This window comes from Solea solea, chromosome 4 (assembly GCF_958295425.1).
Source record: "Solea solea chromosome 4, fSolSol10.1, whole genome shotgun sequence".
Classification (NCBI taxonomy): domain Eukaryota; kingdom Metazoa; phylum Chordata; class Actinopteri; order Pleuronectiformes; family Soleidae; genus Solea; species Solea solea.
The window spans coordinates 22,464,027-22,483,441 of record NC_081137.1 but is presented as its reverse complement, the minus strand read 5'-3'; the positions used below and the strand labels follow the sequence as shown (position 1 = coordinate 22,483,441).

The following is a 19,415-nucleotide window of genomic DNA, read 5'->3' as shown; positions in this document are numbered from 1 at the left end:
GAGGCCACTCCAAAAGGTCCAAACTGGAACCAATTCTTCATTCCCATCCACATCACCAGTTCAGAACCTAAAGGCAAGAGTAATGGATGCTAGTATTGTTGGTCATGGGACACAGAGAGGACATCGTCGTTCAAACAGCCACAGAGAGAGAGCGATGTACGCAGTTCCATGGTCACAGGATAGACATGAGAGTCTCGTACATTTCTAACTTTCCCCCAGAGGAATTTCCTGTGTGTTTTACCTTCAGGCTCTTTTTCTCATGAGGCTCATTAAAACGGGGCAAGATGGCACTTTTTTCTTGCTGTGAGGAGGGACACATCGATACTGCATTACTGCCCCCCCCCCCCCCCTTTTACAACACTTATTTCGTATTTTATCGCCACACGGTCCCTTGTTGCAGCTTTTTCTCCCAGAGTCCTTTCTTTTTTTTTTTACAGCCGCACAATGCTGCAGTTGTTCCAGCAGAACTCGCTCACGCCGGCCTGGTCCTCTGTCGACATCGTGTCGTAGTACAAGGAGTAGCTGTTACATCGCGTTTTAGTGAAATCAACGAGTGACGCGAAGATAGACAAACTTGGAAGGTTTGCGGTGTGTGCTGATGACATCGGATAATCCCATCCAGTCACAGACATGAATGAATGATTTAAAGTCAAATCATTTAACACAATTATGCCAATAACCCGAAGAAGGAATAGGCTGAAGCACGTGGCTTATTTTTGACCGTCCTGTTCTTATAACACTAGGAAAAACCAAGAAAATCAAAAATGTAGAGAAAACACAGAAAACAATGCACGTGCAATGATAATCCTAGACTTTCACTTCATATTGTACGATGTCATTATTTAAGATAATATAAGATAGATACTGACACACTGACATCTACATCTTGCTCCGATAGTTTCAAACATAAATAATCCTCGTGGATTATAATTTCCTTCTCTCAATTTAAAGAATGTTTGAATGCAAACAGGATGAGTTTTATTCACCGCACAAAAAATAATCTCTAGAAATTTTAACATAAAGAAAATCATGTGAAAAACGGATTAGAGGATGCCAGATAACTATTATTATAACTATTATTCTAAAATTATAGGATCTAAATTTAGTTTAGTGTATGTGTTTCCCCAAATTTTGACACAGTATGACATACAGGGCTTTACAAGTGAACAATACAAAATCCTAACACAGTTTTTATTCAATAAATCCTCGTATAATTTACATTTAATGTGTTCTATGTGTGGTTTAACACTTTTTAGCTGTAAAAAAACATCTTGGAACACTGTTACACAACACGTTTAAACTGCGTAACCATGCTGTCGTTGTAAAGATATCTTCTGGCTTAACGTTACGCAACGGAGCAAGAACAACAAACAAATTCTTCCTTTAACAACAAGAAAAAAAAAAAAGAAAAGAAGAGATTACAGGGAATGAATTGTATGGCCGGAATCTGTGTTCTGTGCTGAGGATATTTGTGTATTTACGGTTTCCTGGAGGAAACTGTGGCCTCAGTGTGTGCTCTGTGCGCGTGTCACACAGCGAGGGAGAGCGATCATGTGAGTGTTGAGCAGCTGAACTGAGTCTTGAACTCTTCAGATGAGTACAGCTCTCATTTGCGTCCGAGACAGAAAGACAGACAGGAAACACAGGAAAAACATTTTCTTTTCACTTCATTTAGTCATCTGCTTTCATGTGCGGTGGACGCCTGCCCAACAGGATGTAACGTGTCGGGACTTTTGAAATTTCGGACACGGTGTTTGTATTCGTCTTTCCATCCTTTTTTTTTTTTTTGGTGGTATTTCCTGCTTTTATGTGTCGCTCCGGTCCCGCGTCTGCCTCAGGATGAGTGTGCTCCGCTGGCACCGGCTCTCTCTGCTGTGGAAGAACTGGATGTTCAACCAGGAGCCAGTGGAAGAGCAGGGCCAGCTCTCAGAAGCTGCCGAGCAAGAAAAAGCAGAGCCAGAGCAGGGCTTAGACTTAAAGAACTCGACAGATGTCAGGACCCAGATTTTGGATTGTAAGAATCAGAAATCAAAAACTGCGAACCAATGCGTGGGATTTACCGATCAGAACTCGGTCCGTAAGTCTGAAGTATTGAGACGCAGCTGCTCTGAACCCTGCTCCAAGACGTCAGACTGCCAGGATCAGTGCTCCAGCTGTCCTCACACGCCCGAAAGTCATAGCTGCAAATCCCACAGAAGCGGCTGCTCTGAGGAAGGTGTTGACTCTGTATTACAGGTGGATAACAGCAGCGAGGGGGACGACAGCTTTCTGCAGAGAGAGGGATCCCAGCGCAGGTCCAGGCGGCGCTTCAGGAGGGTCAACCCCAGAGGAGAGCGGGAGCTTATCACTGACGGCCAGGAGCCCACCGGCTACAGCACGGTAAGAGCAAAACCCTTGACTTGGAGCTGTGGCTGATGTCTGTTTTTACATGTTGAATGCAAGTTCGATCATATTAATGAATGAAGAGTTAGGAGAGCACTCATAGCTGTTCACCGTTGTCCTGTAACGCGCTGTATTTTACTGGCGGTGCTTCGTTTTCTTGTGAAATCTCTTTCAGAAACGAGGACAAATGAATGCTTTCATTGTGAGACGCTGGCAGATCACATACGTTGGAAAGAATTGCTTAAAGCTTCTATTTGCCAAAGCTTTTTTAGTATGAGATGTATCAAAGTCTTTTTTACAGGTGTTTTAAAGACTAAAAACTGTTACAATGTCACTTTCAATAGAAGTTAAAGGGGATTTTTTTTTTTGTATGGGGACAAAATCAAGGTGTTTGTGGTGGGATTTCCCCAAAACAAAGTCTGAGTGACAGAAGTGCAGAAACTGACTGTGTGTGCCTGTCCCTTTGTGCAAAGTTGAGTTTCCCTCCCTATGATAGGATCACCGGGCCAGCAGTGTGTCAGTTACATGTTTGACTAATCACCAGAAGCCATGCTTTGGCTCACACACGCACACGCATGCACACACACACACACACACACACACACACACACGCACACACACACACACACAGGCACTCAGCTCATGCAAAGCTCCCCAGAGTGTTACAAAGGGGGTTTAATGGGAAGCTGAAAGCGTCCTCTGCCGACCCCACCTGCCGCTCTTATCTCTCGGTATTTCTCGCCTCGAATTCCACCACATTCTGCTCCGTGACTGCGTTTATTATACAGTAAAAAAAAGGCCAGTCACTCTGGATGTGCTAACACAGCAGTACTGCAAAGGAAGCGGGATGAGAACAAGCAAAACAGCGCAACTAGAAATGGAATAGTAGACACTCACTGTGTGTTATTCCTGCGTTACATCGGACGCTGCTGTGACGTGTATTACTATCATACCCTTGACATACTTGCTTGTCTTTTATTAAATGAGAATATAGATTAGACGACGATGATGTTGCTCTCATGTTACCGTTTCACTCACACACACACGCACATGCGTTCTCTTCTCGTCCTTCTCTCTTGTGTCTGCTGGCGTCTCATCCTCAGGATTATGTGTAACGACCATGGATGAGGATTTTTTTGGTGTACTTTTCTGTGTGACCGTGCAACGTGAGTCACTTCTGGTTCAAGCACCTGTTGTTTAGAAACCGGCAGTGTTGGGAAAAGTGGGTCATTTTGAGGCTGCCACACACACACACACACACAGACACACACACTGCTGTCTGCTGACACTGTGGGTGGCAGATAGGAAGGGGGGGGGGGGGTAACTGTGGAGTAAACAGATGCATGGTATGAACAACAACTGACTGGTTAACAAATGGGTATGAGCACAGGTGAGTTTTCTTCCATAAATAGGGAATAAAAACAGTTTCTTTCTTTCTTCACAAACAGGGAAGAAGAATCTTGTAAAGATGTAAATCCTTTGTGGTCAAACCTCGTTGCTACGTTCAATGAAAAATAGAGAAATAAATCCATTTTTACTCACAATTGTTTAAAGAAGTAATTGACAAAAGCAAATCCTGCTCTATATCGTTGGAGATTTAGACCTCTATATGTATCATTTAATGCACGTTACACATGTATATATAACTCGTACTCGATCACACTTACAGCACATACATGCTCTGAGAGAGCTGTTTTTTGTAGTTGTTTAGTGGCCTTCGCGAGCCCCTAATAACATCAGTAATCCATTATCTGTGCTCTGCACTGGTGTCTGGTATCTGTCTGTCTCTCTCCTTCTCCCTCTTAATGGCTTGCTCCAGAGTGAATGAAGTTTTGGAAGCGATGAATTGAGTGGAGGAAGAAACGTGTAGCATAATATCTGATTATAATATCCTGGACGAGACTAGACGAGGACAGACGAGGACAGACGCAGCTTTGACTTAAATAAATAAATCCCAGTGACGGATGAGGCAGAGAAACACAAAGACTTTTTAAATACGTATTCGTTGTGTTCTGTCTTGACTGACTCTGCTTGAATCGATGGTCATAACTCACCGCTGGGATTCACTAATGACTCATGAGTCATGAACCAAACACACGTGTGCACATTCATTGCAAGGAAAGCAGACACAGGACGATGCAGAGAGTCACTTCATTAAGGCTTCGTTAAGATGCCTCGCTGGGTTACTGTGTTTCCCTCACTGGACACATGTAGTGTAGATGGATGAAGCCATAACCTTGTTTGCTTTGCAGGGGGAAACCTGTGCGAAGGGGCTTTTACTGCCAGGCTACACCGCGGCACCCCGGGATCATTAATTTACCCTGACACAGCCTGTACATACAACACTAGAATAAAAATCCGCTGAAGTTTAATACGTGGTATTTGCAGGATGAAGCCAGTCATGCACTTTAAACACTTCTCTCTGTGTGGTCGGTCGTACCCGAGAATGAGGGATTGTTTTGTTTTGAATGTCCTTTTTTTTTTTTTTTGATGTCGTGCGAACATCAACATCTGCTTTTGGAAGTCGTTTTGAAGCGTGAGCATGAAGCAGCATCCTCTGTCCTCTGTCCCCTCTGCTGTTTCTGATGCGTTAACGGAATGTCAGCGCACACCGGAAACACCATGTCTATTGCAGTGTCTGTGGTCGGCTCGCTTCCTGTGGCAGGAGTTACAAACATCCGACGTCTGACTCTCTTTTCTTTTTTTTCCCCAAACACGTTTGCATGCTACACAGCTCCAGCAGGTTTGTCAGCCTCTATGAAAATGACTGAACCTCGTTGGGGAGTTTGGTAACACATGCTGGAGAAGTTCTGGGTCAGTCTCTTTGCCGTAGTCATGTTCCGCGTGTGTTTACCCTCCTCGCTCGATATCACAGGGTGTGTTTTGATGAGTGAGTAGAAATCTCTGCACACAAAAAGAATCAGGTCTTCACAGTGAAATAGGTCACGGTAATCAGGAGCTGTATACATTTATTATGTGTAATGTGTAGCACATACAGGGCTCACAGTGGTGGGCTTGATTCAGGAGGTTCAGAATTCACAGAATATGCAACAAATTAGATTAAATAGATCATATTTAGAGAAATTAAACATGGCAGCAATGTGCTAAAAAGATAAAAAAGGAATAATAATAATAACAGGGCTGCATCTAACGATTATTTTCGATTAATCGAGTAATTGTTAAGTCCAAAAAATGTTGATCAGTGTCTCTAAAATCTGGAAAGGATGATGTTCTCAAATGCCTCGTCCAAAAACCAAATAATTATTACGTTTTTAATGATTTCTTTGTTATATGGAGCAAAGAAAGCAGAAAAATCAGAAAACTTGCTTTAATTCCTTAAAAACACTCAGACTTTCAGCCTTAAATAATAATAATTATAATATTGCACTAATTGTATAAAACCTCCAGAACAACTTTGGAATGTTAAATGTCCGTGGAGATAAGGTTTTGTATAACTTGAATGGCTTTAAATTAAAATAAAAAACCCATGAACACATTTGCCCTATCATATTTTACCACACATGACATGACTCCACACATGACACCACCTTTCTCATTTTCCGTTAGTGATGACTCGATCTCGACGTGTTAAATGTGGTGAGATGGTGCTTTTTTTTTCTTTTTTTTTGTGCTTTGTCATTCTTCAAATTTCCCTCGTGTCACTGCTTATAGTCATCAAGCGGTGAACAGGTCACAGGAGTGACTCACGCCAACGCTGTGTCATGCTCGTGTCAACGCAGTGTGAAGAGTACAGTAGAATCATCTTTCCTCCTCTGCTCATGTGTGAAGGTCACTGGTGAAGCCGCTCATCGTTGGTTAAACAAGTTTCCCTTGTAAATGGAGCCGTGGACTTGTCTGCGGGACACAGCGAAGCAGCGGCCACTGTGGTCGTCTGTCGAAAAAGAACATTTCCTGTGCCGCGAGTGCTGATTGTGTTGGCACGAGCTCAGTGGTGTCGGTCGGGTTTTATTGGGTTTTGCTTGGCACTGCGGAGCGGTGAAGTTGTGAACATTCCCGTAATATTCCTGGCTTCATTTTCATTGTCATTAGCGCGCACACGTGTGTGTATATGTGTATGTGTGTGTGTGTGTATGAGTTCATGTTTTTGAAAATCTGCAGATGTGCGAGGTTTTATATGCCTCACTCTTCTTCTTCTGAGCTCTAACTTCAGATTTGGATTTGTTGAGGAGTTGATGAAGGAGAGAGGAAGGTTAGCGACCGGCCTGGAAGGTAATAGAAGTTGACAGGTGACCAAAAAAAATGAGTGGGTGTACGGCAGCAGCAGCAGCAGGATGATGATGATGAGGAGGAGGAGGAGGAGGAGGGATGTGTTATGGGAATGGAGGAGCAGGGCTGGGGGCAGATGGGTGAAGGTTGTGGGAAGGTCATGACAGGGTTTAATGAGGAAGAGGAAGGATGGAGGAGTGGTCAAGGTCAAACGATAAGGTCGAGAAGGATTTGCTCCACTGTGGTATATAGTGGATTTATATATATGTGCGTCTCCTAACTTTATTGGTCTGTAAATGAAGCAGTTTGACCCAAAGGCGTTGTTCTTTGGAAAGCTACACACCAAATCAAGAAGTATTTTTCATCCAGACAGCCGGTGGGGTTTCGGTACAGCGATCACGTTGCAATCGATGACTTCTTTACTTTACTGAAGTTGTGACTTAGTCGGCGGAAAAAACCCTCAAGTTAGACGTGGAACACACACACACACACATACTGTACTCAAACACACTCTCAAGTCTGCCAAACGCCACAAAAAGGTGGTATTCTTCAACATTTGTGTACGGTGCAGAGCGGTAACCGTCTGTGACAGTGCCGGCACGTTGGGCAGCACAGTGCAGCAGTGGGGGCACTTTTTGAGACTGTTGTCGCTGCTAATTTTAGGCATTACATCAGCGCCGCTAAGATGACAACCTTGTTGAACTGCTCCATCTCTTGTCCTCCTCTGCACTTCTGCACTGCCTCTGTCGTCCGCTTATCCCCCCTCTGTGCTTGACCGTCATCTTCAGGTGAAACATGACATATTGATTGGCGTTGGTTTTCGGTTTCTTGTTCACTTGTGTCTCCAGGATGCAGAGATTTTTAAAAACCGGACCCGAAAACCACGGCAGGTTTGAGTAAATGTGCAGTTTCCTAACAGTGGAAATAAACATGTGTTGTTCTGAAGACGAAGCCTTGACTGTCTCTCTCTCTCTCTCCCTTTCCTCTCCTTCACCTCGCGAACTCCCGCTTGGCAGCTCTCTCCCTCCTCTGCATCCCGCCCCCTCTCTTCCTCTGTTTGTCTAAATGTTTTATCTACTCTTCTCTTACTCGCTCTCTCTCACTTACACAGACTCCTCTGACTCACTGTCTCCTCTAATTTGCGTTCAGTGCGTCTCTCACCAGTCCTCGCCCCGCGTGTTATCGTTTCTTGATCTCGATGACGACCTTCTGTCTTCATCTAAACAAAATCGCGATACATTTTTGCGTCCTGTGTTACGTGAGACCCAATTTTATTCGTGAAATACGAGGGAAATGACACATTGACATATCTCGCTGTTGTACTGTGGCAGTTTCAGAGCTGCTCCCTACAATTGTCGGCCAAAACAAAGAGAGTTGTGACCTTCTGTGTGTGATTTTTCATCTTCGGCTTTTGCAGTTTTCCCTTTTTTTCCTCTGACTGCTTTAGGTTTTTGCGTCTCTAGCTCTTTTTGTGCTCTTTTTCAATCCCCCTCTGTGGGGACCAGTCGGAAAGGGAAGGGCCAGTTTAAATGGCAGGAATTCCTGTCCTGTCCTGTCACACACATGCAAACAAACACACATTGTGTATACACGCACAAATGATGAGCTGGCTGCAGCCATCACGTTCTCATGTCTCTTTGTGTGGGCTGCAAGTTTATTGTTCCATCTTTTCTAAACAGTGGAGCCGACATGTTAAGAGATTTAACCGTTTATTACCTCATAACTGACGCAGCTTTTGCATTTTAATCCCCCGATCGATGATGGAGAACGTCTTCCCACCTCGGCCTGTGGTGAGGTCTTACCTGATGATGGAGAAAGAGTTGTTGTAACTGCACCTTTACACGGATACATCGATAAACTCTCCTGTCATTAGCTGCGGCGTTAAAGGGAATCTGCCAGACTCTCACGACCGTCGATGCATAACACACCAAGCAGTGCAATATGTGGCTTTTTATTACAACTCAGCACTTCTCTGTGTGTGTCTCTGTCTTCATGCACACATACAAGGCAACATTGCTGCTGCTGCTGCTGCTGCTGCTGCTGCTGCTGCTGCTGCTGCTGCTGCAGTCAGCTGACTCGGTTTAATTAGCCTGGCAGAACTGATTAGCTGTGAGCACACACACACATGCACAGATTTCATTTGTCTACTTTATGCAAAAATGTAAAGTGTGTGTTTGTGTTGTGTGTGTGCGTGAGAGTGAGTGAGCTTCTGTGATTGACACACACACACACACACACACACACGCACAACCACATACCCACACACAGGATGTGCGCGTGTCTGTCTGTCTGTCTGACAGTTTGTTTTGGTGGCATTTCATACCCTCTGGTACCTGCTTGAGTTTCTTGTGTTTTCCAGAAACAGTTTTGATATCTTTCACCTTTTCTGCTGATAACTGCAAGCTACACACACACACGCACACACACACTGTTCCCCCCCCCCCCCCCCCCCCGCCTTGATTTATCTCACTTTCTGTCTCTTCCGCTTCTCGCTCTTTTGATTTATTTATTTTTAATCTGAAGTCTAGTGTATGCATCACTCTCTCGCTCTCTCCCTCCTCCCCTCGACGTCTCCATTAAACCCTCACCTGACTTAACCTGGATAAATGCACACAGACGCACGCGCTCACTGCAACCGTGCACGTCTGTGTGAAACAGGAAGCGCTTCCTCTCTGATGTGCATCCTGCCCCGTGTTTGCAGACATGCCTCATACCCCTGATGCAGAAAAAGCATGCGTGCCTCTCTGCTTTTGCAGCTTAAATCAGGTGTGTGTCACACAAGAGCAGACTCTCTCTGTGTCTGTCTTTCTCTCCGTCTGTCTGTCTGTCTGTCTGCGTTCCGTGCGACGCAGTTCCGTCCACACATACATGTCTCTGTGTGTGTCTCTCTCTCTCTCTTGTGTACACAACACTCCTCTGAAGGCTGGGCTCCATGTGCTTGCGTCTGATTGGCCGGAGAGTAAAAAGATGATGTCATTCCTAGTCGGGAGGTGCGTATCGTTTCGCATACACACACATAGAGAGAGGAGAGAGAGAACCGAGGGCAGGGATCCTGGTTCACACAGCTGCTGCATGCAGAGCGAGAGTAAAAAAAAAAAAAAAAAAAAAATGGGAGCAGAGAGAGAGAAAGAAAGAGGGAGGGAGGGAGGGAAGATGGAAACAGAGGCAGAACAAAAAAAGAGAGCTATTTTAAGGCAAATGTGATGGACAGACATGGCAATTGTAAGTTGGGGAGGAAGGTGAAAGATGGAGGGGAGACAGGGTAGACAGAGAGGGAGGGAGGGAGGGAGGGAGGGAGGGAGGTGGCTCAGACCAGAACTGAATGAAACGAGTGGAATGGAGGAGATCCTCCTCTCTCTCTGTGTCTGGCAGTTGGGGACCAGAGAAGCGTCACCCCGTCAAACGACCAGACGGCTTCCTGTTCTCCCCTCCTCTCACATCTTTGTCGAGCATTCATCACAGTTTCTTCTGGACATTTGATGACATTAAAGGGTTTAAAAAAAATTTAAATGTCACTTTTTAGGCATAACTTCCTTTAGTTTGTACCAGGAAATCAGCGGTTAATAGATTTGGTTTAAAAATTCTAAGTAATTCTAACTTTTTTTGGGGTGACAACGTCCTACATTTGATGCTTTGACAAATCACACTCAGAAATCCCAGACTTTATTACCTCAGCGTATGGAGTGATTTATCTGTGATCACAGTGCCGTTTATTACACATCAAATCCCGTCGACTGTGTCACAAATCCTCCAGGAGGGGAAAACTCGCTCATTATCTCTTCATGCTTTTGTGTCATGTGTTTGCAAAAAAAACAATGCCACCGTCTGTTCCTGGTGGGATAAATTTGTGATTTATGCTCCCCCATTACCCCCTTTTTCTTTGTGTAATTTATGCAGGACGCTCACAAAGTGGGGGGGGGGGTTGCCTCAATACACTCAGCTTTATGTTACCAGACGATCAATGGAGATGCTCCCTCTCTTTCCTCTCTATCTCTGTCTTTTCCACTCTCCCTCTCTGTCCATCTCTCCCTCTCTCTCATCCACATCTGCCCAGCAGCCAATCCATCTAATGCAGTTTCCCCTGCTTCATCCACACCGCCTCCCATCCTCTCTCTCTCTCTCTCGCTCACTGCACAGGTGATGTCATTCTCTTTCAGCTGGATTCTCCTCCTCCCTTTTCCCTCCTCTCTCCTCCCCTCCTCCCTTGCTCTCTCCTCCGTCTCCCATTAGCGGCTGCCCTCTCCACAGCGCAGCATCCTATCTCCAGTAGCTTTTACTTGGTGGGTGGGAGAAGAAGAAGTGCCGGCGCTAAAGGTGTGAGCTTTTAACCAGGGATCGAGAGCTTGAAGCTGGGGCACGAGAGCGGGACCACCGGCTCCTGCCATGGATCGCATGCACCACTGGAGCACGGTGGAGAGATAAAGAGTTGCAAAGAGACAGAGGAAGGAGTTTGACAGACAAGGACAGTGACTGAGGAGGAGAGGCGAGCTGCAGCCAGAGGATACAGGCTTTTTTTTGGGGAAGTGTTTGGATGACTTCAAGTCAGGCAAGAAGATTCTTCCCTTGGGGGCTGCAGATGCATGGACAAGCTCTTTTTTTTTATCCAGCCCTGGTTCATTAATTAAGGAGGGAACCCCTTTGCTTCTGAACATAGGAAACTGAGAACCTGAAAAACCAATTAAACTTGGATTTGAAGTTGGATACCTGTACATTTTTTTTTGTTGCCCTGAAACCTCCATCACCTCCACCTTTGGGATTCATTTTAAATCCCGTGCAGATTATTCAGTATTCAGAGTTAATTTTTACGCTTTCTTAGTTCCTTTAAACACCTTAAGTACAAGAGAGAATACGTGACATATGAATGGATCTGCCTCGACTCCACATCTCCTCATCCTGATCTGACACATCAGCCAAATCAACACTGAGGATTTTTTTCAATAAAAAAATCTCCTGAAAACAAAGAAGAAATTAACGTCAGCCTTAACCGTCCCGTTTACCTATTCATTTTTTTTTCTTCATCTCTTGGTAAACGAGGGGAAACTTCCCCTCACTGGCGCCCTCCCTCCTGTGGAAATGGCTTTCCTAGTTCGTTGCTATGCCAACTGCTTGCAGCCGTGGTCCTCCAAAGTAAGCGATGTCGTAATCCCTTTCCTGGCCAACGCTCTGGCTTAGGATGCTGCTGTCTTATTGTGTGTGTGTGTGTGTGCGCGTGTGTGTGTGTGTGAAAGAGAGAGAGAGAGAGGGAAAGACGGGGTGGGGGGGTGGGTGAAAGGAAATGATTTATATGCATATGATCTACATATTTATTGTGTCTGTGCTTTGCTTCCTTCCATAACTGCACGTTACCAAGTCAATTTATTCTCCAGCCCCTTAAAATAGTCTAGTAATTGATCACATGCAACACATAATTTGTGTTGCTGTAATCCATTCTTGTCTTTGTTGTTTCAACACTGTTTAAGTCGTCTTTATGGTACTTTTGTGGTAACCTTGAAGTCATGAAGATGCAGAAGTTATTTCTACCTTCATCATGTAATGGCTGCAGCGAGAATGCTCCTCACTCTCTAAAGGAATGGAAACAAATGGTACATGCCCCTGTGGCTGTGAATTGACAGTCTTGTACTTGGAGTTAAGCAAAAGTCACAGCTATTTATAGCCTACGAGTCTATTTTGTACGGTTTGTGAAGTTGATAAAACTCTTTTTTTAGGGATTTCAACAAAAAAGCCCCCAAATCTGTGCAGCAACACGCTGTCGTCGTCGACCTTTCCACTTCCTCCCATAGTCAGTGATGAATTAGTGATTAGTTATGAGCCGTGTGTCAACAGTTCATTGACATTGACTGCAAAATTCCACAAAAGTTGACATAGTGGGATGATTACCCTCATTTTGGTTGCAAAAAGTGAACTTTGACCCCTGGATTACTCGAAAAGTACACCGTAAAGCACTTCATATTACTTGTGTATGAAGTACGCGAGGTACAGAGTCCAGTGATCTTTAAAAATGGATGATTACCCTTGAAATCTTGACGATGCAACTGTCTTTTTCATGTTCAAGCTAAACGAAGGTGCGATAAAAGAAAGAGATTCCCGGGTGGCCACGTGCCAGGGCCTCTGGTTGTCGTCGTAGAATGGCCGTGAGACACATCCTGATGTGTCTGCCTCTCTGGGAGCATGTGTCTGGGTGCTGAAAGCCTTAGAGATGTTTGTCTTGAGCAAGCTTTTAGAAGGATGAGCAATAATTATGTCTCCGGAGAGTTAGGTGTTAAAGCTGGAAGATGTGCAGAGATAACACATTAAACCAGTGCACCACACACACACACACACACACACACACACACAGTGTTAAATACCTTATTACTCTGCATCCAGATTAACGTGACATTCACTTTGATACACTTTCAGATTGTATCTTGTTGGTTTCTCGTCTTCTAATCACGTCTTCTGTCCAATCGTCTTCTGATTACTTGTAGGTGATGCATGTCATTTACTGTTTTTATACCAACTTCACTCTTGCATCTGTGAGTTATTACGGCTTTATGAATCCAGCGTGGCCTGTTTTGAAGTCCTTCGTTAATTGTTCCGCGTCCATGATGAGCCAACCTTTATTATACAAAGGTTAATTAAGTTTTCCTTTCCCCTCCAATTAGGAAACATGTGCCGCGTCTGGAGGTACAGTTGCGAAACAAAGCAGAAGATGGAGTGGAGGGAGGGAGGAAGGGAGGGAAGGAGGGAGTGTGTTCTGCAAAGGGATCTAAATCCTCTGCAAAGGTTTTGTGGACTACTTCGCGAAGATGTTGAGGAAGGAAGATGAAGAGCATCTGTCTAAGCGAGGAGAGAGAAGGGGAAAGGAGAAAGTTGAAAAACCTCTCAAGCGCTGGTTCTTATTCCACATTTTTATTCTTCTCAGAATAGCAACAAATTATTTCTCCGAACAAGTTGGTGTCTTTAGTTCTGTGCTGGCTGGGATTGATGGTCACTGTAGCGATGTTGGCCCGAACTTGAATGCCTCTCAGTGGAGCACAATCACCAAGGCCAAACGGTGCTAAAAATAGCCCTGATGATTCCCTTAGAAACAGATAGAACTGTTACAAAAACTGTTCTATTTTATAAGGAAAATACTGCATCTGCCCGCGTTAACTGGGTCTGCACCTACATTGAATCCTTGGCTTGTGCCTCATCCATCAAATATGGTATACGTTAGTAAGAATTGGGCAGTCTATTCTGCAGCAGTCCACAGAGGAACGCTCTCAGACTGTGCTGCTATGGAAACTTTTCATTTTTCGGTCGTCTTTGTTCAGTAATTGTGTTCTAAACTGCAGCTCTAACCATATAGCATTACTCTCTTGTTCTAAATTCTGATGTCAGTGACTAGTTATCGAAATATTGACTGTGTGGTTGGAAATTTGGCATCAGATGACAGACGGGGGGGTGTGTGAGGGGGGTGGATGTAGGCCAGTGGAGCTGAGTAGCTCTGGTGAGGCCTAGATTCATTTACATCTCCAATCAACAAACACGCGGCTTGTTCTCCTCTTAAAGAAACTAGTCCGCTGCCGTCTTTTACGAGGCTTTCAACCACTTGCTTACATTTTCATTTGTTTTATTGTGTCGTGTTTATGGGGCCAACTGTCCCTTTAAATCACGTCACACTCATCCCAGCAGAACACAAGCTCACATCCTCCCTCCCGCTGCTGGAAGTCTCGTCAAAATGTGAACTCTCTGACCCTTCCTGCTTCGTATGTGGGCCCTGGTTTCTATTTCTAAACTTCCTTTTTTTTTTTTCTTTTTTTTTTCCTCCTCTTTTTCTATCTGTTTCTAGAGAGGGACTTTTCCATCCGCGCTACATCTCTGCTACATCTCTCTTTCCCCCTCCGTTGCCCTCTCTCATTTCCCCATCTATTATTTAAACGTCAGTAATGGGGTCGGTTGTTGTTGTTGTTGTTGCCAGGCTGATGCTGTAGTTGATGCTGTAGTTGATGCTGTAGCTGATGCTGTAGTTGATGCTGATGCTGATGCTGATGCTGATGCTGAAGCTGATGCTGATGCTGATGCTGAAGCTGATGCTGATGCTGAAGCTGATGCTGATGCTGGAGCTGATGATGATGCTGAAGCTGATGCTGATGCTGGAGCTGATGCTGTAGTTGATGGTGTAGCTGATGCTGAAGCTGATGCTGATGCTGATGCTGATGCTGATGCTGATGCTGGAGCTGATGCTGATGCTGATTCTGATGCTGGAGCTGATGGTGTAGTTGATGCTGTAGCTGATGCTGGAGCTGATGGTGTAGTTGATGCTGTAGCTGATGCTGGAGCTGATGCTGTAGCTGATGCTGCTCTGCTGCGCCGTATCCTCACTCAACTGCTGCTTCACAGCAGCTCCTTCTGGAACCGTCTGCATCCTCACATACCTAACCTTTGCTCTCTGTGCTTCTGCAACCCCGGCATCACCCGTTTCCTATTGCATAGCTCCGTAAAGACGTGATCTTTATTGAAATTGTAGTGTACTCAAAGAAGAGGCTTCATATAGTTCATAGATTTGATTATTTTTTCCCCAAATTCAGCAGTTTCTTACCTTAGCTTTGGCTTGGTTAAAATAAAAACATACTGGGGAGAATCTTTTTTTTCCACACAACAGCACAACATAACTCTGATGTAAAGTAGTCGTACTAATTCCCCGACTGTGTGCTCTGGGCTCCCCTGGCAGAATGCAGCAGGCCCAGACTCTGCCTTGCCTTTGCTTCCCTCATTGATCAATCCATGGACCTCGCTAAACATTGGCATAATCATTTTATGTGCACCAATGCTGCACTGAATAATAATACTACTACTACTTGGGCTACAGTTTCATTGGGTAGGTGGACAGAGACAGTGTGAGGTTTGAGTTAGTGCCAGGGCAGGTGAGCCAAGGCAGGTCAGAGTCGGACAGATGGGCAGACAAAAGTAACCAAACTAAATGAAGCTTTTTTTAGATTACAAGCAAATTCTTATGTGTAGTTCCAGTGAAAATGGACATGTTAAAGCATCATGAACTCATGGTACATGGCAAAATGAAACTGATGGACCTCCGAGTGGAATAGGGGTGTTTTATTATTCCTTTGACCCCTGTTTCTCAGCGCTGTGGCTTCATGCCCAGATGGTGCGTACGTGTCGGGATTAAGTGTGTCACTAGCCCCTCTCTATAAAGGTAATAATCAAATTTGTGGCGGTGAGCTTGTCTCTCAAGAAACAAGCTTGAGAGACAAAATTAAACCTCAGAACAGAACTGTATATGCATTTTCAAATTGAATTAAGATTTAATAATGCTACTGTCCAAACTGAGTGACAAACTTAAGAAACAATTTAAAGTTGCTTCTCGACTCGGTAGACTCTCTCATGACTCGAGAGGAAAAATAACTCACAAACCAAAGGCTAAGAATAATCTGCGGCTTGTACAATTATTTCGGGGGACATGCAAATTGGCTACAATAATAAAGAATGTGACATTTAAATACTGATAAGGGCCAGTGCGGTCACGGTCATTGCACTCGGCACTGTTATCAAGAAGTCACAATATCTATAAATAATTCACATTATAGTCTCTGAGAGTCAGTGAGTTTAAAAAGATTGTTGTGCTGCAGTCAACAGGCTGCGATAAAAAGCTGTCTGTCAAAAAAACTGCACTTTGTCCTCCTCTGTATCATCACATCAGCAGATGGAAACTGCAGACACCATTAAGAGAGCGGATTAGAGAGTTGCACCGTGGCTCCCCTGGTACCTGGATATTATGTTGACCTAAGCATTTTTTTTTTTTTTTGGGTACTTAAGAGGGACGACCTTTGGCCAGGTGATGTAATGCCACAGCCTCGGCAGGTCTCGTCTGACCTCAGGCCCTCAGACGGGCTGATTGATGAAGCGATCGCACGTCGCACAGGGTGTCGAGGTAATGTGGCCTTTGAGGCCAGAGGAGAGGTTGGGGTGGTGGATGGTGGAGGGTGGAGGGTGCAACACTCGGTCGTTGCCTCTGCAACATTAGAGAACGAACGAGAAAGTGCTTTTAGCATGGCAGGGGGAGGTCTAGGATATCATATAGTCAGGAAGTGGGGGTGATAAAGATCGATATGGGTTGCATTAGTCCAGGCCGTGCCCAATTCACCCCCCTCTGGTCGTAAATTACTGGCGTACTCTAAACAAAAACACATATTGCTCCATTTTGTTTCTCCTATCCGTTTGCATTGCCATTAAATCCCATCGTAGCTCTGGAAAATTATCTTAAAAATCACATTTACGCACAAAATCATATACATACACATAAATCCCTTTTTTAAAGCAGTTTTTAACATTTTGTAATGTATTTTAATGTAGTTTTAATGTAGCGGTCTGTTAGGTATGATATGTTGAATTAATGCTTAATACCAGTTATTATCGCAACAATATTTTCTTTATTAGCAATATAACAAAGTATAGAGTGTATATATATGGATATATATTATATTTGTAGTCTTTTTCTTCCCATAAATATGTTCAGTACCACAATTAACATGTATATTATTATTGTTATAAATGTGTAATCTCGACATATTTTTCCAGCCGTGTCTGTGTTGCATTACTGAAGCTGGTGAACATTACTGGACTAAATTGAGTGAAAGAACGGCTAATTGACATTGACTTGCGTTCATTTCCTGGACACTGACCTTGACTCTACCCCCTAATTTTAACCCAAACATAAATGTTTTAGTCTAAAACAATATCCCTGACAGAAGCCAGCAATTGAAACAATCAATAGTCAACACTCACAGATAAAGTGCATGTGCACATACATACATATGTATATATATATGTATATATATATATATATATATATATATATGCAAATTACACCCACCTGAGTCCATCAGCCATGAGCTATAATGCTCACATTGTCCCACTGCTATTGATCTACTGGACGGCCCCTCGTCTGTGTGCACAATAACAGAGCTTTAACGGCATCGTACGGTATTCTTATTTGTAAGTTTAAGATGGAATGGATGGATTTTCCCTGTGGTTGTTTTATTTTAAACTACAGAGAAAAATAAAAGGAAAGGAGAGTGTGTCTTGTCAAAACCAGTCAGGCATTGTTTGAAAATGTAGAAACTCTATTATCTTAAGTTGCCTCTAAAGAAAGCATTTGTGTAAGACTTTCATTTGTGCAGTTTAGCTGAAAGACAAAGTCAGTCCTGTGCTTTTCTTTTTAGGTTTGATTGAGGTTAATAGTTTGCATCTTCTTTCACATATTACACAAACACACATCTGCACACGGTCACGGTGAGATTTTTGGTTTCAAAACAACACAAACTCATGGAAAAGACCACCAACACAGTTCTGCTCATGCCTGGACGCTGCTCTCACTTCCCTTTGTTGTGCAGAGTAGGTTTTGACAGGTAAAATAACACATTTTTTGATCAGTGTGCAGGTTTGCAATCGGCGTTGTACCAGTGGGTGCACAAAGATAATTTCCTGCCCTGGTCGTGCGTGGTGCACAATTTGTATTCTCGGGCTCCGTCATGACGGACTGCAGTGAGTGGGCCAGCTGCGGGGAACAGGATCCAACATTAACAAAAACACAGGAGGAGAACCACAGGGTGGGGCTGCCAGGGTCAACCAGTAGGGGTGCCAGGGACACCGTGCATGTGTGTGTGTGTGTGTAGTAGTGGTGGTTAGGCTGCAGAGCAGGAAGCATCTGTGAACAGAGCGGAGCCAAAAGGTATGTGTGTGTTCTCTCGTGTGTCTCAGTATTGAAAGTGTATCAAGCAGACCTGACCGTGGCCCACCTTCCGTACGAGCCCAGACAAAGACGCCTTTGCACCTTCCTGTAGCACACAAACACAGATTAGCAAAACGTGCACGTGCAGGCAGCAAAACAAGACTGAACGCAAGTTCCCTTTAACCCCAATTATTGGTAAAAAGTGATGGAAGGCAAGGCAAGGCAGCTTTCTTTATCATACACAATGGCAGCTCAGTGTGCTTTACACAAAACAAACATTTAACACTAAGAATTGGAAACAAATAATATAAAAACATGCAATTTGAGAAATAAAATGGAAAAAGAGAGAAATTAGATATAAGGTTGCAGCATAAAATAATGAAGAACTCAAATTTAAAGTGCTTTGAAAGAGCTCAGTCGTAAGCACAGGAGAAGAGAAGTGTCTTTATCCTCACAGTTGGAAGACGTTCAACATTATCTAGAGAAGAGATGGATGGAAAATAAAACGACATATTTTTACAGTCACATTTTAAAGAAGGCCTCGAAACATTGCTTTATTTCATTTCCTCAGCAAGGTCTTAATGTGATTAGAGGAGAAAATAACCTGCTGGAATATTCCTTTCATTAAAGCACAATTGACACAACAAACACCAACTCCAGACGTCACCTGGGAGGAATTTCCATCCATTTGAAGCCCGACTATAACATAACGCCGTCAGTCCTCCAGGAGAGAAGATCACTTGACTCTGCCCGGAAGTGCTGACCCGTGCTAATTACCCTCTTCACTGTGCGACGCTCCAGAAGAATGAATGTGCGGCGAAGACTGTTGAGCGTGCAGCCAATTTAGAGTCAATACAAACCAAGAAAGACCATCCACATGAGTTTATTCTGACTCGCTCAAGTGAGATGGAATATAATTTGCTATGATTACAAACCAAAACATCATATATCGCCCTGAGATAGCATTAAGAAGTTGTGTCTTAATCTTGTTGGTCATAAATTTAACAGGTTGTGATTTTTTTTATGGCTTAAAACAATGATGAGTTTTGATTTTTAAAGCATGAACTGTTCTGCTCCGATTTCAGATTTTTCTATC

The 19,415-nt window shown here is 43.9% G+C and overlaps 1 protein-coding gene across 14 annotated transcripts in view; it reads left to right on the top strand.

Annotated features, from left to right (window-relative positions):
- LOC131458146 (rap guanine nucleotide exchange factor 6-like) overlaps positions 1 to 19,415 on the top strand; it is a 103,779-nt gene that overhangs the window by 42,356 nt on the left and 42,008 nt on the right. For 7 of the 14 annotated variants that reach the window (XM_058626924.1, XM_058626922.1, XM_058626928.1 and 4 more), the window contains one exon: positions 2,236 to 2,379. In XM_058626924.1, the coding sequence (XP_058482907.1) occupies positions 2,236 to 2,379 (144 nt within the window). Of the gene's footprint in view, positions 1 to 1,796; positions 2,380 to 10,831; positions 11,737 to 19,415 lie in introns of those variants that run through there. The other 7 variants (XM_058626919.1, XM_058626916.1, XM_058626917.1 and 4 more) reach the window with 5 other exon arrangements.